This window comes from Excalfactoria chinensis, chromosome 15 (genome assembly GCF_039878825.1).
Source record: "Excalfactoria chinensis isolate bCotChi1 chromosome 15, bCotChi1.hap2, whole genome shotgun sequence".
Classification (NCBI taxonomy): Eukaryota; Metazoa; Chordata; class Aves; order Galliformes; family Phasianidae; genus Excalfactoria; species Excalfactoria chinensis.
Window position 1 is genome coordinate 9,030,987 of NC_092839.1, and position 16,692 is coordinate 9,047,678.

At 44.0% G+C, this 16,692-nt stretch overlaps 1 protein-coding gene across 1 annotated transcript in view; it reads left to right on the forward strand.

Moving 5' to 3' along the window:
* Positions 1–16,692, forward strand: part of CTNNBL1 (catenin beta like 1) — a 38,212-nt gene that overhangs the window by 4,871 nt on the left and 16,649 nt on the right. The window contains exons 2-10 of the mRNA XM_072350035.1: positions 1,097–1,285; positions 3,302–3,408; positions 3,731–3,870; positions 6,189–6,286; positions 7,762–7,855; positions 8,733–8,824; positions 11,222–11,294; positions 11,570–11,628; positions 12,397–12,545. Of these exons, the coding sequence (XP_072206136.1) occupies positions 1,097–1,285; positions 3,302–3,408; positions 3,731–3,870; positions 6,189–6,286; positions 7,762–7,855; positions 8,733–8,824; positions 11,222–11,294; positions 11,570–11,628; positions 12,397–12,545 (1,001 nt within the window). The remainder of the gene's footprint in view (positions 1–1,096; positions 1,286–3,301; positions 3,409–3,730; positions 3,871–6,188; positions 6,287–7,761; positions 7,856–8,732; positions 8,825–11,221; positions 11,295–11,569; positions 11,629–12,396; positions 12,546–16,692) is intronic.

Below are 16,692 nucleotides of genomic sequence, written 5' to 3' on the forward strand. Positions count from 1 at the left end.
AGCTAGCCTTGCAGTCGTGTGAGTGTGCTGTGACTTGCAGTGTGTCAGACAGAGCCCCACACTAGAGGGGCTGGTATTTCTGCTGCATGAGGGAATAGGTTGGACAAACGTTAGGCTTGAGAAAATAAGAAACCATCTTCCAGGCAACTTGAGTGGCTCACTGAGTGTGAATGTGTCTGCATTCTGTTCTTAATACACTTACTGCTGTTAAGTAATAATGAATCAAATTCTGTCTTCCTGTAGCTACAGAGCACAGAATACTTGGTTGTCCTTCAAAAAGTGTGAGCAAGACCAAATGTAATATCCTTATCATTTTTGGAGAGAGTTTTTCCTTCTGCAATGCAAATGCTTTCATCCCCTCTAGTCTGAATTAAAACATGGGATTAGGGTTAATGGATGTTTTCTTGTCCCTGGCAAATTATGTTTAATTTTTCCAATTAAATGGGAATTGTAGGATAAAATGATAGGTTGTTCCAAATAAACCACTCCTTAATCTGTTGCCAGAGCCCTGCAGAGTTGCAGCGAGCAACAGTGCTCCTATCCTGCATTGCATTAATTGGGCTTTGATCTGTGCACGGTGCTCGCCAACTTCAGACAAAGGGATGGGGGAAATCAAGGGGAATTAAGCTGCATGCGAGCAGTTACCATAAACTCACATACTAGGTGGGTAAAAATGTTGTATTTCACTCCTATATGCTTAAGCGTATCGCTCTGCTGTGCCTTAGACACGAGGCTCTCAGCTGCCCCAGCTAATTCCAGAGCCTTCAGGCTGCCCAGCCTCTGAGCATTGCATGTTGGCACTTCTCATCTGTAAGTACCGGTCTGTTCCCTATGGAGATATTTTCCCACGAATCACATTCATAGATCAAACAAGGCAGGCTGTTGACACAGCTCTTGGCAGAGCCATCCATCTCATCATATGATGTTCCCCTTAACTAAATTCATTTCCTTTCTGGTTTTCAGAGTTTGGCGTTGTGTAAGGAAGCGCTTTAAACAACTTGTCCGAATTTCCTCAGCACGTCTGGTAACGTTGGTGCTGTGCTTTGTGAGGGGCACGGGAGGGCTGCACTCACTCACATTGTTTCTCTCTCTGTAGCCTAACCGAGGGACGAAGCGGCCCCGTGATGAAGAGGAGGAAGAAATCAAAGCACGTCGGAAACAAGTGAGCGCGCGGGAGCATGGGCGTCACAGGGAAGAGGAGTCTGCTGTGCAAGAGGAAACCGATGATGAGAAGAAGAAACTTCTTCAGATAATTGAAAGGGATGGAGAAGAGGAGGACGAGGAGGTAAATCACGGGTGTTCTGTGGGAAAGGAGCAAAAACTAAACTGCTTCTCTGAGCTGTCCTTTTGGTACCATGTAGGTGATGAAGCTGGCTGGTCACGTACCATGTGCAGCCTGAGGTGGGGTTGTTCTTTCAACATAAGGATAACTTTTTAAAGGGGGGAAAAGTGAGGGGAGAGAATAAAGATTTCAGCCTGTTTTAGGTGAGGAGATGCAAATTACCTTTTAAATTGTATTTTTAGATGTTTTCTGGATTCTGTATGGTTTTCTAACTGTTATTCTCATCAGTACTCCCAGGCATGCAGCTGCTCCCCTTCTCCTTCTGTTTCTGACTGTGCAGCAGCTGCAAATAAACATTCTTCTACACAAGAAAGGTCTTGGGTCAGCAGAGGGGGGTAGCAGCTGTCAAGGGCAAATGATTTCAAGCCTTGGAGACAGAAATTCAATGCGGCACTGGCCCTTCTGCCAAGGGCCAGGGAAGAGATTGCTATAAATGTGACCCGTGGATTGGTGTGAATCTAAAAGATATTCCCTTCCTGATGTCTCTGTCCTGTTTGATTTTATTTTTTTAACTTGAAATAAATATACTCACCGCTGCACAATCTTGTCAGTTTCTATAATATCTCTCCCCTTTGCGTATGGCATTGCTAGCGTTCATCGCTGAAAATCTCCCTTGTGTTTCTGGTGTTGAGCTATTGCCATGGCAGTTAGCTGCTGGTAGTTGGTAGTTGAAGAAGATAATGCTGGATTTCTGTAGCGTTTGAGCTCCAGGATGAATGGTTGCAGGCAGAAGCCCTGCTGGGCGGCTCGAGTCGTGTGGATTCCTGCACTGTGTGAGCCTTTGTCAGGTGCAGCTCTCCCACCCAGCCTTTGGAAGGGCTGGGAGTCCAGCGTTCCTTTAGAACTCCCATCTCTTTCTTATTATCTTGGAGCACAGTTAATCCAAGCACCATCAAAAGGCTCTTTGTAGCAGTAAATGTGATGGAGGCAAGCTAATCTGTAGGGCACTGTAATGTGGTGTGCATAAAAAGCAGATTCTAATGGAGATGTTACAGTAATACATATTAGAGGAAGCAGAGTCAAATGAAATAGAGGGGAGCGATGTCAGTACCTGTGATAGTGCTGTTGTGGATTGAAATTGTGCCCTTGGAGGGAGAATGGTCTAGGTGTTGCACTATTGATTACCAGAATGAGGTGGTGACATAACTCTGAAGTGCTGTGACAGGTTGGACCTGAGAAGGTAGAAAATCCAATAGTAATGGAAGGCTTCAACTATCTTCCCTTGGACTGCTGTTGTTATTGTAATGGAGTTTGCTGAAGAAATTGAAATTCTTTATCTGCTTTAAGATTGCTGCTTCAAATCGTTCCATAAGGAATCCTTAATATCAGAAGCAGTTCTTGGTTTAACCATGAGTGGGACGCAGTGTAAGGGGTGCAGAGGCCTGGTTTGTTTTCTGTTTTAAGAACTTTTCTGTAGTAGTGATTGCGATAAAAGAAGTGCCTTAAAATCAGGAAACGAGGAAAATAATGGGATTGTATTTGTAGGTAACAGGTAGGGAGCTAAAGCTGCACTACTGATGTAACGCTGCCAATTGAGAAATGCTTTAGAAGACTTTCCAAAATGAAAGGGAAGTAGTAAAATATTGATTTTTTTATTTTATTTTGTTTTTTTCCTTTCAAAAAAGACTTCAAAATAGAAGTGAAGGCTTATCCAAGTGAGGAAAACACGAACGAACATAAACTCAGGGCAGTTAAATGTAGATCTGCAGAAAGACATGGCACAATGAACTTCTGGAAAGAAATGGCCCATGGGTTTAAGCTGCTAGTGTAAATTTACTGTGTTCTGTCAGTAGCAGAAAGCTTCACTAGGGCTGATGGTGCCAGATAGGGCCATTGCAAATGGCTGTTTTTGTCGCTGATCCTTCATTTCAGACAGTGTGTTCTCACTAAGCTGCTGTGCGCACCCCCTTGAAGCTAACCTTGCTAAGTTCTGTTTTCTGCCCTTTCCAATTTGATTAGGAGGAACCTTTGGATGAAAGCTCGGTGAAAAAGATGATTCTCACCTTTGAGAAGAGATCTTACAAAAACCAGGAGCTGCGGATCAAGTTTCCTGACAATCCAGAGAAGTAAGATTGTGGTTGGCCCCTCTGTACCACCACTGTGGCCTTGGCTTTTGTTTCAGCCCTAAAGTGACTTCTTGCATTTACACGAGACCTACGTAACAACAGTTATTGCCATTGAGTTCTTATAAACTGCCTTTGAAAGTTGCTTTGTTTCTAAAGCTGTAAGCTTTTCATTCCACGTGACCACAGGGAATCGTTGCTGAGGCCGCGTGTAGCTGGGCTGACTGAGGCTTATGTGGGATCTTATGAGAGGCTGTTGCTCTCTTTTTGGAGGAGGGCTGTGTCTGTGAAGCACAAACAATGTGCTTTTCTTGTCTTGCCTCAGGTTCATGGAGTCCGAACTGGATTTAAATGACATCATTCAGGAGATGCATGTGATTGCGACAATGCCGGACCTGTACCACCTGCTGGTGGAACTGAATGCTGTGCAGTCTCTCCTTGGGCTGCTTGGACACGACAACACAGATATCCTCCAGTGGTTAAAGCAGCTCTCCCGTGAGAGGCTTTCTGCACTCCTCTGTAATCTCCTATAGCCTGCTTGCATAGGCTGCTGCTATGTGTTTTTTTCTCTTCTTTTCCACTACACTGAATTTATGCCTTCTTTTTTATTTTTCAAGCAAGGCCTTCTTTGTTCAAGTAATATTGATTCTGATTCCCCCCCCCTCACTGTTTTTGTTCTCCTTTCTTGTTTTATGAACCTTTCATCTAAGTTTGAGTGGCTGTGTTGGAGTATAAACAGACGAATGGCATAGCTGAAGCAACGCAGCAAAACAGCACAGCAAAAAACTGTGAAGCAGGGGCTTAACAGCATATAACCTTGAACTGCGTGCAGCCTGTGTCTGGAACAATCCCTAGTAAAAATGAGACTAATATACCCTTTTTTATAGAGGGCTGAGTTTATGCTTTCAGCTCTTTGCCATGGACTAGCTCACCACAGTGCTACGCCCTACATGTGAAATATCCGTCGTGTGCCCCCAGCTTTAGTGTGTTATTCTCAAAGCTGGAATTTGTGAGTAGCCGCTCTGATGGTGTAAATAGCAGTGACAGTTCCAGTTGTGTCCCTAAACCTGACCCCTGTCTGCAGCTCTCCCTTGCTCCTTTGAGGATGCTTCAGAATTTTCTCTCTATACTGTTAAAGTTTTGTAGTCTGGTATAAAACTGTTGTTTGCTGAATATCCTTGTGCTTTCATGCTTAGCCTTCAGCTGATAAATAGAACTGTGCTTTGCCTACCATTGTGCAGCCTTTTAAATAGGGCTCAATCTGCATTGCTTGTAAAATACTCTACGGTAGATTAAACTGAAGTGTTGTGACATGATTTAAGAGGTCTTCTGTTGACAAACGTTAGTGAATGGAAGGAGCAATGAACCTGAGTGGGAAGGGCACTGGTCTTTGACTTGAGACCACAGGAGGTTTGTGGTTTTTTCTTTTTGTTGTTCGTGGCCTTGGGAAAGTCATTAATCCTTGACTTTATCTATAAAGTAGACAATACTCATCAGTCTTTCTGAGGTGTTTTGAAACACGGAACTTTAAAAGGGCTGTTAAGGAGAAAATGTTGTGGTCTGGTGTAGAGAAGTTGCTTAGAAGTTGATAAATGCAAGGCAGGTTATTTTCACTCAACCAGCTTATTAAGATACGCTTTAGCTTGCTATCGAAACTTGTTCTCTGCCACTTTTGAGCATGTTGTCATGTAAGTGCAGGTGACTGCCTGCCCAGCAAGTCACAGCCACCCTTCTGTTTGGTTCCTGATGGCAGCTGCAACTGGAAGTGGCATCTTCCTATCATAAAAATGTCCAGATAGCTTTGGCTTGTCTGAGGATTGCTGTAGAGTATGATGAGGGCAGTAATTGTACTGGTAAACACCTTCAGCAGTGCCCAACGTAGGCTAGCTTGGGAGTGGGACAGGCAGCTCTCTTACAGTCTTTCCTGGTAAGTCATGACTGTAGCCTTGCTATAAAAGATGTTTTAAAATACTCTTCCTGTCACTGCATGTATTCCTGAGCATGTGCACAAACAGGAGAACTGGGAGGCTGGGTTGTTAGCCTATGAATTTTAAAGAGATTCATCACAAAGTTGTTATATAGGACATGTGGAAAACTGCGTACCCTGTTCTACCCTACTGGGAATCAAGCAAGATTGATTGGAGTGTCTGAGAGAATAGGAAAGTGGCTCTAATGAGGTGGAATACATCTCTTAGTAGCAGAGAGCTGTGTAGCAGTCAGGGGAACCGTGTGTTATGCAGTCCAGTGTTAATGAGTGAAAATTGGGCTGGCAGAAGCTCTGCTGCTCCTGAGAGGTACATGGTTAGAGGAGCGTTCTGTCCTAATTGGGCCAGGCAGAAGGGGGTTAGTGCTTCTGCTCCATGCTGTGGCCTTGTTAGGTGTCTGCTGAATCGGGTTATCATTGCGAGCATTGAACCCTAATCAGGTTATTATAATGCCTTTCTTCTGGGTTGTGTTCAATCTTGGCAGTGCAAGATGGTGCCTAGTTATGCCAACTATAGCAACTTCAATTTGAAAATATCAAAAATTTAGCATTATCAAGTAACAGCAAAGTATCCTGTCACAGTAAGCACACACTTATGTGCATTTTTATCATTCTCAGTAGTTAGATTCCCTGATTCTGGTGCTTTGGTGTTGCTGTGCCCCACTTGTTTAATGAGTTACCTGTTCTGTGTCATGTCATGAGCTCTCTGGCCTAAAAGCAATGTCTGTTGGGTTTTGTTTGTTTATTTTAAATACCGAAGATGTTTGGCGCTGTGTAGATTGTCCTTAACATCTAGCACATGTTTCCATAGCTGTGGTAGACTTGCTTCAAGAGCTGACAGATATAGATACTCTCCATGAGAGTGAAGAAGGAGCTGAAGTCCTCATAGACGCTCTGGTAAGTAATAAACTCCACATTATTTTAATGACTCAACCGTGAATCCTCTGAACTGCCATGCTTCCCTCCATCTCGGTGTTGGTGCTGATTGCCTCCCATCCCTCAGCAGGGGGATGCCAAGCTGAGAGAAGCAATGCCCAGCGAGGATTGAGATATCCTTGTCTGTTCTACCTTCAGGCAGCTGTTGGTGAATTGCTGCAGTTGTTAAACATTGTGACTCTGTCTTGTTCTGTAACTGTTAGGTTGAAAGAGAAAGACAGGAAATTATTGGTTTTCTTCCGATTGTTTTGTTTGGTGACTGTGTTTTCTCCTATAGTCCCTCTTGTCCGGTCACTGCTGCCTCCAGAGGTTAATGACATTGGCCTGGAGCTGGGCTCCTCTGCTGGCTCTGGGCTGTTCTTAATTATTCTGCCTTTGTGGAAGGGTTTCTGGGTGAATGAAATGGCAGAGAGGAGCTGGTAGAGAAGGTGTTCTCTGTAGAATGTGTGGGGATAGAGTAAATGAAGTAAAGTTCTTTCTCTATGTACCTTGTCACCAGCCCGCAGGTAATGGCCAGGTTTTAGCTGTTTTATTGTTCTCCCTGAAAGAACCTGGTCAGGCGTGTCTTGGGAGAAATGTTTAGATACTTTTTAGATTACTTAAAAGAAGTAGATCTAATGTTTTAGGGTAGTTTGTAGTTTTCTTCCATGGTTTCACTGAACACAAAACCAATTAAGCGTTTTGAATTGCAAATGTTACTTTGTCTAACTTTTCCAAGCTCACATCCACAATGGGAAGATAGCCAAAGTCAATCTGGCCTCTGTCCAATTGCAGCTGTAAGTGCAGACTGCTTGTGGTGAGGGGCTGCAACCCCAGCTGCAGGTGTGGGTTTCTGCTCCTGCTCTTCTGTCAGCGTTTCGTTAACTCACTGGAGTCAGCTTGGTACATTCATCGTAGCAGGATTTAAATGTCAGACTTCAGCTGGTGATCATTCATCTTTCAGATTTGAATCTGCATGTGTGAACATTGTTCCTTCAGCTTTTTGTGCCCACTAAGGTAGAGGATGTAACAAAGTGCAGACAGACCAGCTGCAAGCTGCTGAAGGTGGAACTGGTCGCAGAGCTGACAGCTAGAACGTGGTGGTTTGTGGTGCCTTAAGAATTCTGTGGGATTATAAATCAATTAGGGCTGATGCAGGAAATAAGTCTGACAGGGTTCGTGTTTTCCCTCCAGATGTTTTTCTGTTTAATCTGAAACCTAAAACCTGTTTAATTAATTAGGACAAACAGTGTCAGATTTACTTGGTGAATCCTTTTGCTACCTTTGAGATTTTAGAGCATGGTTGTTAATGTCTCCTGATCAGAATCGTGTCTGGCAGGATGTTTCAGCAGGGCTTACCTATATTTATTTATTGTCTATTAGGCCTTCTTTTGTCATCTTCCTTTTTCCACTGTGCTCTCATGTTTTTTATCTTGCCTGTGACCACGGCGCTGCAGGTGGAGGGTCAGGTTGTGGCCTTGCTGGTGCAGAATTTAGAGCGCCTGGATGAAAGTGTGAAAGAGGAAGCTGATGGTGTCCACAACACACTTGGTAAGTGGTTGCTGCGCAGCCTCTCACTTCTTTGTGTGTTTTGTACAAAGGGAGGGTGGGTTATCCCTCCCCTTCCTTTCCTTCTCACGTGCTTTGCCCTTGAGCTGCCAACATTGAGGTAGAGAACCTGCGGTGAATTTCTTCCGAGCACAATTGTAAATCACAGTAAAGTGTAATCTTTTCAGCTAACGTTTGTTGCGTGTGTGCTGGTAGGATGCCTCTTCCCAAAGCTGTTGTGTTAGCGTGCTGATACACAGATGGATTTCTGTGCCTTGTGCTGACCTCTTATTTCCTACGTACTTGTATGTGAGCTTACCCAGTTGAGAGCTGTATATATCTTAGCAATATCTTTAACTTTCAGATAATGAAACATTTGTAATTCATGCAAGCACATCCTTACACCTCTGTTCACCAACCTTTGCACAGCACAGTAACTATTTTGCAGTGCACTTCTGTTAGCACACCATCACCCACACCTTCCAGTCATTCAGGACTGTAATCCCTCGGATTCCTTGCTGTTGCTGGGGACTGGATGAATGAGTTAGACTGGAAGCAAGGGGCTTGGACTTGTGTTCCTGCACATCTTCAGCAGCAAAATCTTGTTAAAATAGTTCTCTGCAATGAGAATTGCTCTTCAGTATCGGGAAGGTGTCTCAGGAGCTGGTGTCATGTTGTCTGAAGATGGGCTGTGTTGGCAGTGTAAAAACTGGAACAGTGTTGTTTACCTGAGCTTAAGTCTCACACAAAAAAGGTGATTTTGCAAATACGCTGTTTTGACAAGAGCAGGAAGGACCTGCCAAAGCCGTGTTGATATAAGTCTGGGCTGATATGCAAGCGGGGAGAAAAAAATGCGTGTTTTCTATGCCTTTTTTCTTAGCAATCGTTGAGAACATGGCAGAATTCCGACCAGAGATGTGCACAGAAGCCGCGCAGCAGGGCCTCATGCAGTGGCTGCTCAAGAGGCTGAAGGTGAGCTTATTTTCTTGTTGTCACTTGGGAGGCACGCAATGAAAACTGACAAGCCACTGGACCAGGAGCTGATGTGCTAGAGAAGGTGTTTGGCATAATATTAGAATCCTGGGATGCTATTGGCTCCTTCAGTTTATATAGGGTATCTTTGCGACACGTTCTAACATCTGTGAATATGGTGAATTCAGAACTCTCCTCCAACTGTAAAGTAGATTGCCTTTGGCTTTGCATTTACATATTGATATTTTTAGCATCCCGTGGCAGTGAGTTACACAGTTGAACTCTGTCTTTTGGGAAGAGACACCTAAATATTCCATAGAAAAATCTAGGAAATGAATTGATAGTTGAACACTCTTACAGAGCTCATGAAGGGAAGTCAGCAAATAGATTCTGAGCCTTCTCCTAACTCCGCTAGCAAGGCATTAGTACCTCCTCATTTAAATGTCTGTACAGCCAATGTGCCCTCTGTATCACAGAAATACAGCTTTGTGGTCATACGTAGACTCCTCTGTGCCCCTTGTATACTTGTTAGCAGGAGTAACGCATTATTTCTCACTACAGGTAGTAACATAATTATATTCCTCCTGCTTAAATACAAAAGGCAAAGTTAATTTTATTCCAGGCAGGTATGTGCTGAGTGCAGGTCTGCTGCCTGCCTTATAATTACTCTTGCAGCTGAAAGACTTAGAAACTTGGGAAAGCAAAATAATCACAATTTGGATTCCCCTGCTTGTTGCAGCAGAACATGAATGTTAAAGGCTTGAGAAACTCGGTGCTGAATGTGTGCGTTCCCTTCGCCCTGGCATGTGTTAACTCCCTCTGGGCTCAGGGAAGTGTGATCAGGCAGCGCTTTTTCTTGCTTACAAGCTGTCGTTGTGGGGAGATGCATGCTAATAAAACTCTTGCCCAGAAGCCTTTGCTATTGGCGGTGCTTGGTCCTGAATCTCTCGCCCTGACAGATGTGTTTAGGATTAAACCGGTATCTCAGCATCTGGGTAGAGCAGTGTGCTGCTGAAGGCCATCTTAGGGTGATTCTTAAGATGAAGGCTCTGTCTGGAAGTTGATAAGGACATCTGGCACAGGGCTCAGGGTGTGAATTTCTGTTTGCCGACAACATTTCAAGTTGCATAATTGTGTTCTGATGGTCAGAATTGCCTCAGAAAGCTCAGATGCAGAATGTAATCGCTCGCTTCTCCAAACATAAGCAAGGTTTAATGGTGCTTTGTGCAGCCTTGAAAGAACAGGACGTTATTTCCTAATGCTTGCTGTATGACAGCAGTTGGTGCATGCTGTGATGGGAGCTGATGGCTACCGAGTGCCTGCTGCAATGCCCAACTTGTGCCAGCACCTGCTTGGAAGGGCTGCGTGGTTGCTATAAACACCATCAGCTGTGGCATGACTAAGAATTGTTTTGAATGAGAAGCTTTATTTAAAGTCAATACTTGTGACACTTGGGATCCTCCCGCTTTTCATGTTTCCTGTTGCAGGCACTTTCTTTTGGTTGCAGGCTGAGATAATTGCCCATGGTAGCCCTGTACAGCCAGGGTTACTCAATCAAGCTGCAGGTAGCTGTGTGCTAAAGGGAATAATAGTGGGTGAGAAATGGTACGTGTAAGCCTTGTGCTCATTACTTCATGCATTTTTTTTGTCCAGAGCAGTGAATGTAAATGGCTGGATACTGTCAGTTGGTAAGAGGTATTTTTATGTTTTAATTTTATAGTAACAGCAAACCAGTTCATATTATTGTGTGATTGACTGAAGTTTAGTCTCTTTCTGCCCATGAAGCACCTTGGGCAGCATAGAAGAACACTGGCTCGTGTTTGGAGTCCCTTTTCTTCCAGGAGAAGCAATAATCCCTGTTTTGTTTTGTTTTTCCATTTTCTTTTTTTAATGTTTTTGGAGATGGAGGGGACATATGAAATAGCTGCACAGTCACATAATGTCTAAACCCAACTATGACATTTGGTTTTCATATCCAATTGACAGCTTCTATTTAACATGACTGTGATGTGTTTTCTTGGTGGCAGGTGCAGACGTTCAGAATAGGGATAAGCCATACATACAACATGTAACACCATGGAAGTCTTATCACAGGAGGGAGCCTCTGTGTTGCCCACAAGTGGGGAGTGTTCTGAGGTTATTTTTGAGCCAACTCAAAGTTAGTGATATAGGATGGTGTGAAGAATTGGAGGTGATTTTCTACATATGCACTCATGCTCCTGAGTCAGAAAGGCTCATTGCTATTTTGTCATTGGGTCTTACTGCAAAATTACTGCTGTTATATTTTGCTTTAGCAGTGCTTATACAGTCAGTGATTTGATCAGTGCATTCCCCAGTTTGTTCAATGGAACACAAAGCAGTCCCTGATGAGTCTTTTGTTCCTTCTTCCCCCAACAGGCTAAGATGCCTTTTGATGCCAACAAGCTGTACTGCAGTGAGGTGCTGGCTATTTTGCTCCAGAATAATGATGGTGAGAGCTGCCTCTGGCATTGATGTGCTGTTAGGATGGGCTGTGGGCTGGTTTCAGATCACGGCAGCACCGTTTTGCCTTCAGCTGCCCTTTGCTCATGCTATCATTCCCATGCATGCTCTTGTGTGCGCATGTGCTCACTATTTCTCTGCAGCTTTTGTATGCTGTCAAGCCATATCGATTTTGTTTGCTGATGTATCAGTGTTAGATGGCAGTAAAATCTGACAGTTAGCTTCATTTTTCTCTGTTTTCTCCCTTCCCCCACTCCCGTCTAGACAACAGAGAATTGCTCGGGGAGCTGGATGGGATCGATGTGCTGCTTCAGCAGTTATCTGTGAGTAATCCTCCCTGCTGCCAGGAGACCTGCAGGCTGGGGGTGGGCAGGTGGGACAGAGCTGGGATGCAGTGCTGTCCCAGCAGTCTGTGGGTACCAGAAGGGATGAGCACATTATCTTAGCGGTGACACTAAGTGGTTCCCAAGTAACTGCCAAATGAGCACAGTGTCAATGGTGAGTGAGGACAATCTCTGTTTCACAGGCATTAATGTTAAATTACACAGAAGTTAAATAATTTTATTGCAATTGTGGGGAGAGTGAGAGAGGGGGGGGTTACAGTTTGGCCATCTTGAACACTCCAAGTGCTGTTCTGTGTTGCTTCTAGCATTGAGCTAGCTGAAGGTAATGTGTTCTTAGTTTGCTTATGTTTCTTAATCAGGCAGTAGCCCTGTTGGTAGGGCAGGGTGCTGCAGAGCAGACCTGCAGGTATGCATTAGCCTGGAAGTTCTCTTGTAACAAGCTTATCCACGTAGTTTTATGAATAATGTTCTCAGTGAGTTTGTGTTTCTCTTCAAAGGCCATGCATCATCCTTCAAGTCATGCATTAGGCTGCTGCTCATTTGTTGGTATAGAGTCAGGACAGCAAAAAGGGCAGCAGAGCTACAAAAGAGTGCATCAGTCAGGTGTTTGGTTGCTGTTTGGATGACTGCAGGTTTATGAGTATCAAATGCTTAAAACTTGTGATGCAAAACGTTCATGTACACTGCAACAGTGTGGGGTCAAACCAAGCCCTGCACTGTGGGGAAATGGTTTTCTTTGTCATGCAGGTGTTTAAACGACATAACCCCAGTACAGCAGAAGAACAGGAAATGATGGAGAACCTGTTTGACTCTCTTTGTTCCTGCCTGATGCTCAGTTCCAACCGGGATCGGTTCCTAAAAGGCGAGGGTCTCCAGCTGATGAATCTGATGCTTAGGTATTGTGTCACTTAGTGATTTTTTTTTGCCTGCTTTTGGCCCACCAGCACATGTTCAGAATAGATACTTGTACTTTTCTGTTTATACAATTTGTGTTCTAGTATACTTGACTTCTTCCAGCATGTCGCTTGTACCTTCTCAGACATGCAAACTCTACTTCTTTAATTTTGGGTTTAATAGCTGCTGGAAACTACCAGTGCAGGTCTGTGGCAGACTCCCACATGAGAGAATGTTGTAGTTAGGCCACTAATCCTGTCGGGATTCAAAAGACCCTCATAAGGGTAAGAGAACCTTTGGATGTCTGTAGGAGGAATGTTTTTTCCTTTAGTTCCCCAGTTTAGGTCTCGCTGCCTTGTATGTCATCTGTTCTTGTGGACATTGATACAAAAATTGCTTTTGCGAAATAGGTGTAAATATTCATTTCTTCTTGTGATGTGTTTTGTCACACCTTGAATCTCGAGAGTTCTCTGCTGTGTCAACTTTTGCTTTCTAGCCTGGAACTGTGTCTTCTGAGACTTCTCAGGACTGGGCACAGCAGGGCTCTGTCTTGCTTCCCTCAGTGTGCTGAGCTGCATGCAGCGGCTGGTTAGCAAACACCAACGAGAAGTGATGTATTCCTGCAGCGCATGGCTGGGTAATGTGCAGCAGCAGGGAACTGAATAAATAACCAAGTGTGGATTATTCAAATAGGAACACTGAGTTTTCTTCAGGCTAATTAAAGAAAAGCTCCAAAACTAAGGATGAGAGGGAAGCCTCCCTCTGCCTCAAGTACTAAGCTGCTGAGCTAGCCTTGCAGAACTAATTACTTGGAGTTCTCGTGCCATGTGGGTGGGACTCAACACTTGGATTTTTGATAGCTTTTCCCTGAGTTTTGGTCTCTACTATTTACCACTCCTTGCACTTGGAGCCCAGCTGGAAAACTGTGACAAGAGGAAAATTTCTCCCTGTATGCATTTTTTTTTCCCCCCTCCTAGTAGTTGTGAAGGGGTCAGGAAGACAAAGCCTGATGTCACTGCTAGCAGCATCTGTGATGGCACAGAAAGAACTAAGATTGTGGTAAGGTGGAGCACAGCGCCATGCTGAAGCTGGCCCTGCTGTAGGGGCAGTCATGTTTTCATGGTTCCATGCATTGACTTTTCTGTGCTCCATCTTGTCAAGTCATCTTGTCTCCATGGTGTCAGATGGATGGAGTTTCTAAGGCCTCAGTCTTCTGTTGCTTCTGAATCTAACTTCCTCTGCATGGGATTGGTAAAGTGGCAGTGGAAGAAAAGGAACTGTTCAGTTATTGTTTTCTGGAAGCTTTAATTCTTTATTGCTGCCTGGGCTGTGCTTAGCGTTAGATTTTTTCCCTCTCTTCTTCCTTTCCCTTCTTTCCTTTCACCTGTCTGGTCAAGATAAATAATAAGCTGAGATTGTTCTTACCTGTTTGAGCAGATGCTGTGACTTGATGGTTCTCTGAGTCTTACCCCCAACCCAACTTCCTTCTGACCTTGACTTGTCCCACACTGTAAAACTCATCTAGACAGAGCAGTGCCTAGCAGGGCATAGTAAGCTGCTTGCTCCTCATGGTGTTTTCAGACTGGAGCTGAAAGTGTTAATCTGGTACTTCTGTTGCTGATTGAGACAAAGCACTGATGCTGCAGGCGTTCGGTGTGCATTTGTGTTTTTTGTTACATATTTAGTGTCTGCTGGATATTAAGATGACAGTTGATTCTGTTAATTTCTGTCACTGGGAGTCGGTGTGTGCTGCAGGTGTTCCCATTTCCTTGGGCAGCGCGGCCGTGGAGCCTGCAGGCTACTCTGTAGGTAGGAAACACACTTTGATGGCTGTTATCTGGAGAGCTGCCTGAGAGTATCACACTTCTGTACCTTTATATGTTCATGATAAACAACAAAGAATAGAGATGTCATTCAGCTGTGATTCACCACCTTACCCACAACAGGGCAGAATATTTTTCTCTCCTTCTGAAGGCTGGGGGGGAAAGATCTGTTATTTTTGTATTTCCTCTAAAGGCGGTTAATCATTGTACCATAGTCTGTGCAGATGAAAGGACAAAGTGTTGAAAGTTTATTGACAACGATGCGAGATAGATAAGCTGTGTGAGAATAAAGATATCAGGCTTGAATCTCCATTACTGTCTTAGAGAACACAGGATTCTGTATCTGCTGCGACCAAATACGTCTCACTGTGTTGTTCTGCTGATGGCTGCGTGCACAGAAGTGTGGGCAAGCACAGCATCCTTCAGCCAAACGTTTAACATGCTCGGGAGATTCTTCCAGACAGTAATGAAAGCAGCACCACTGCCCATTATGCTGAGACTTCAAATGCGTGGCCGTCAGCATGATGTGCTGCTGCCTTGTGGGCTCCTGGGCAGGCTGTGGTGGCACCTGAATGCAGGGCTGTGTGGGTCTGCAATGCCAGGTGGCAGCTGCAGAGGGTGCTGAGGGCTCTGTGAGGATGGAGCTGTGGCAGCAGGAAGCGAGCAGCAGCTTGGGGCTGGGGTGAGAGCTGTGATATCTCCTGGTATTTGATTGCATCTCTGCAGCCACGGAGGCAGGGTGTTTAATGGAGTGTCATTACCAAAAATAAGAGGCTTTGGCAGGGGGTAGGCAGCAGTGGAAAGTTTGTAAATGTCATGTAGAATTAATTTCAGTGCTATTTTTGAGGTCAGGAAACACTTTTTAGTACACAGTCCTCCAGCCTTGCCTTAGTAACCTAGAAGCAGTTTGCCTTACAAAGCCAAAAGAGAGAAGAGCAGGCTTTTAGTGTCAGTTCTGTGCATGCTGACATGAGGCTTTTATTGCTTCTGCTGTAAAATTGTGTTAGGGTTTGGAGGGGATACAGCCTCCGGATTCCCTAGGGGGATGTGTCAAGAAGATTCTCTGTTGCCTAGGGAAAATGCATGGCTCTCTGTTACTATCTGAAGCTCACAGGAAAGTGCATCGCTTGGGCAACGTGACCTCCTGCTCTGAAGCTCTGCTGTGACCCTCACGAAAACATTTGTTCTTGTATAGCAAAAATGAGGTGAAAATGGACAGTTCTGTGCAGTTCCTCAAAGCTCAGCAATAATTATTTCAGGGTCTATTTTTCATGATGATTAAAATGCTTTAATGTTTTCTTGTCCTGCTGTTCCTAATGACCCTCTGGAAATTTGGACCATCTCTTTTTGAAGTCTTGTGGTTAATTAAACAGAGTCATTTCATACAGAACTTTCCCATGAAATGTGGGTAATTTTTGCTATATGTCGGTGAGAGATGGTGCTAATATGGGAAGTCCGAATAATGTTAGCACTTCTTCTTTTTGGAGTCATAAATTCCCCGAGACATGGAGGTATTAAAGGAGGAAACAATGGTTGTAAATAAAGCTGTAATTCAGGGTTCTCTATTAGTCTGAAGTCACTCTCTGTTTGGTGATACTTGTGTGCTTGTCTCTGAATTAGTGTTCAGCTAAAAGTTACCTCAATAAACCGAGATGAGACTAAGATAAACGACTTACCCTCCAGCAGAATAAATATTTCAAATAAAATCAACTCTAGACAGTCCAGTCAAGCAACTATTGATCTCTAAAAGCCTGAACTTAGACCCAATGAATATTCCAGAGATCAGCTCTGTGCAACCTTCCTAAATGCTGATCAATATGCAATTACTTCCCCCGAAAACATTTCTTGTATTATCTGGCCTGAGCAGTACTTTATTTTCAGCTTTCTGTATGGGGATGGTGGGGGTTTCTTCCTTCCAGCTGACCACCAGGCTGCGCTCATCAGGCACACTCCTTTATTGAAGTGAATTATTGCCAACCCTAAATCCTGATCCTCGTGGTGTGACAGTATTTGTCTGGTGCACCCACTGAGTCTCCCCTGCGTGTTCTATGCTAATGTTTATAAGGTAGTAAAGCAATACCTTCCTCAGTAGTTGAGAAAGAGTAAATACGTATATGTGTGTGTATATATAAAATATATAAAATGAAATAAAAAGAAAATAGGAAATAGAAATAAAAAATAATGAAAAGAGATGAAAAGATAATAGCTTGTCGTCAACTGCAGTTCTGAAAAGAGCATTTGTCAGTGTAATGTTTTGGCTCCTTGAAGGAAATCTTGCTCAGAGCTTGTTCTCTGGCTCCCTGTGACTTCCCTTGTCACATTAATT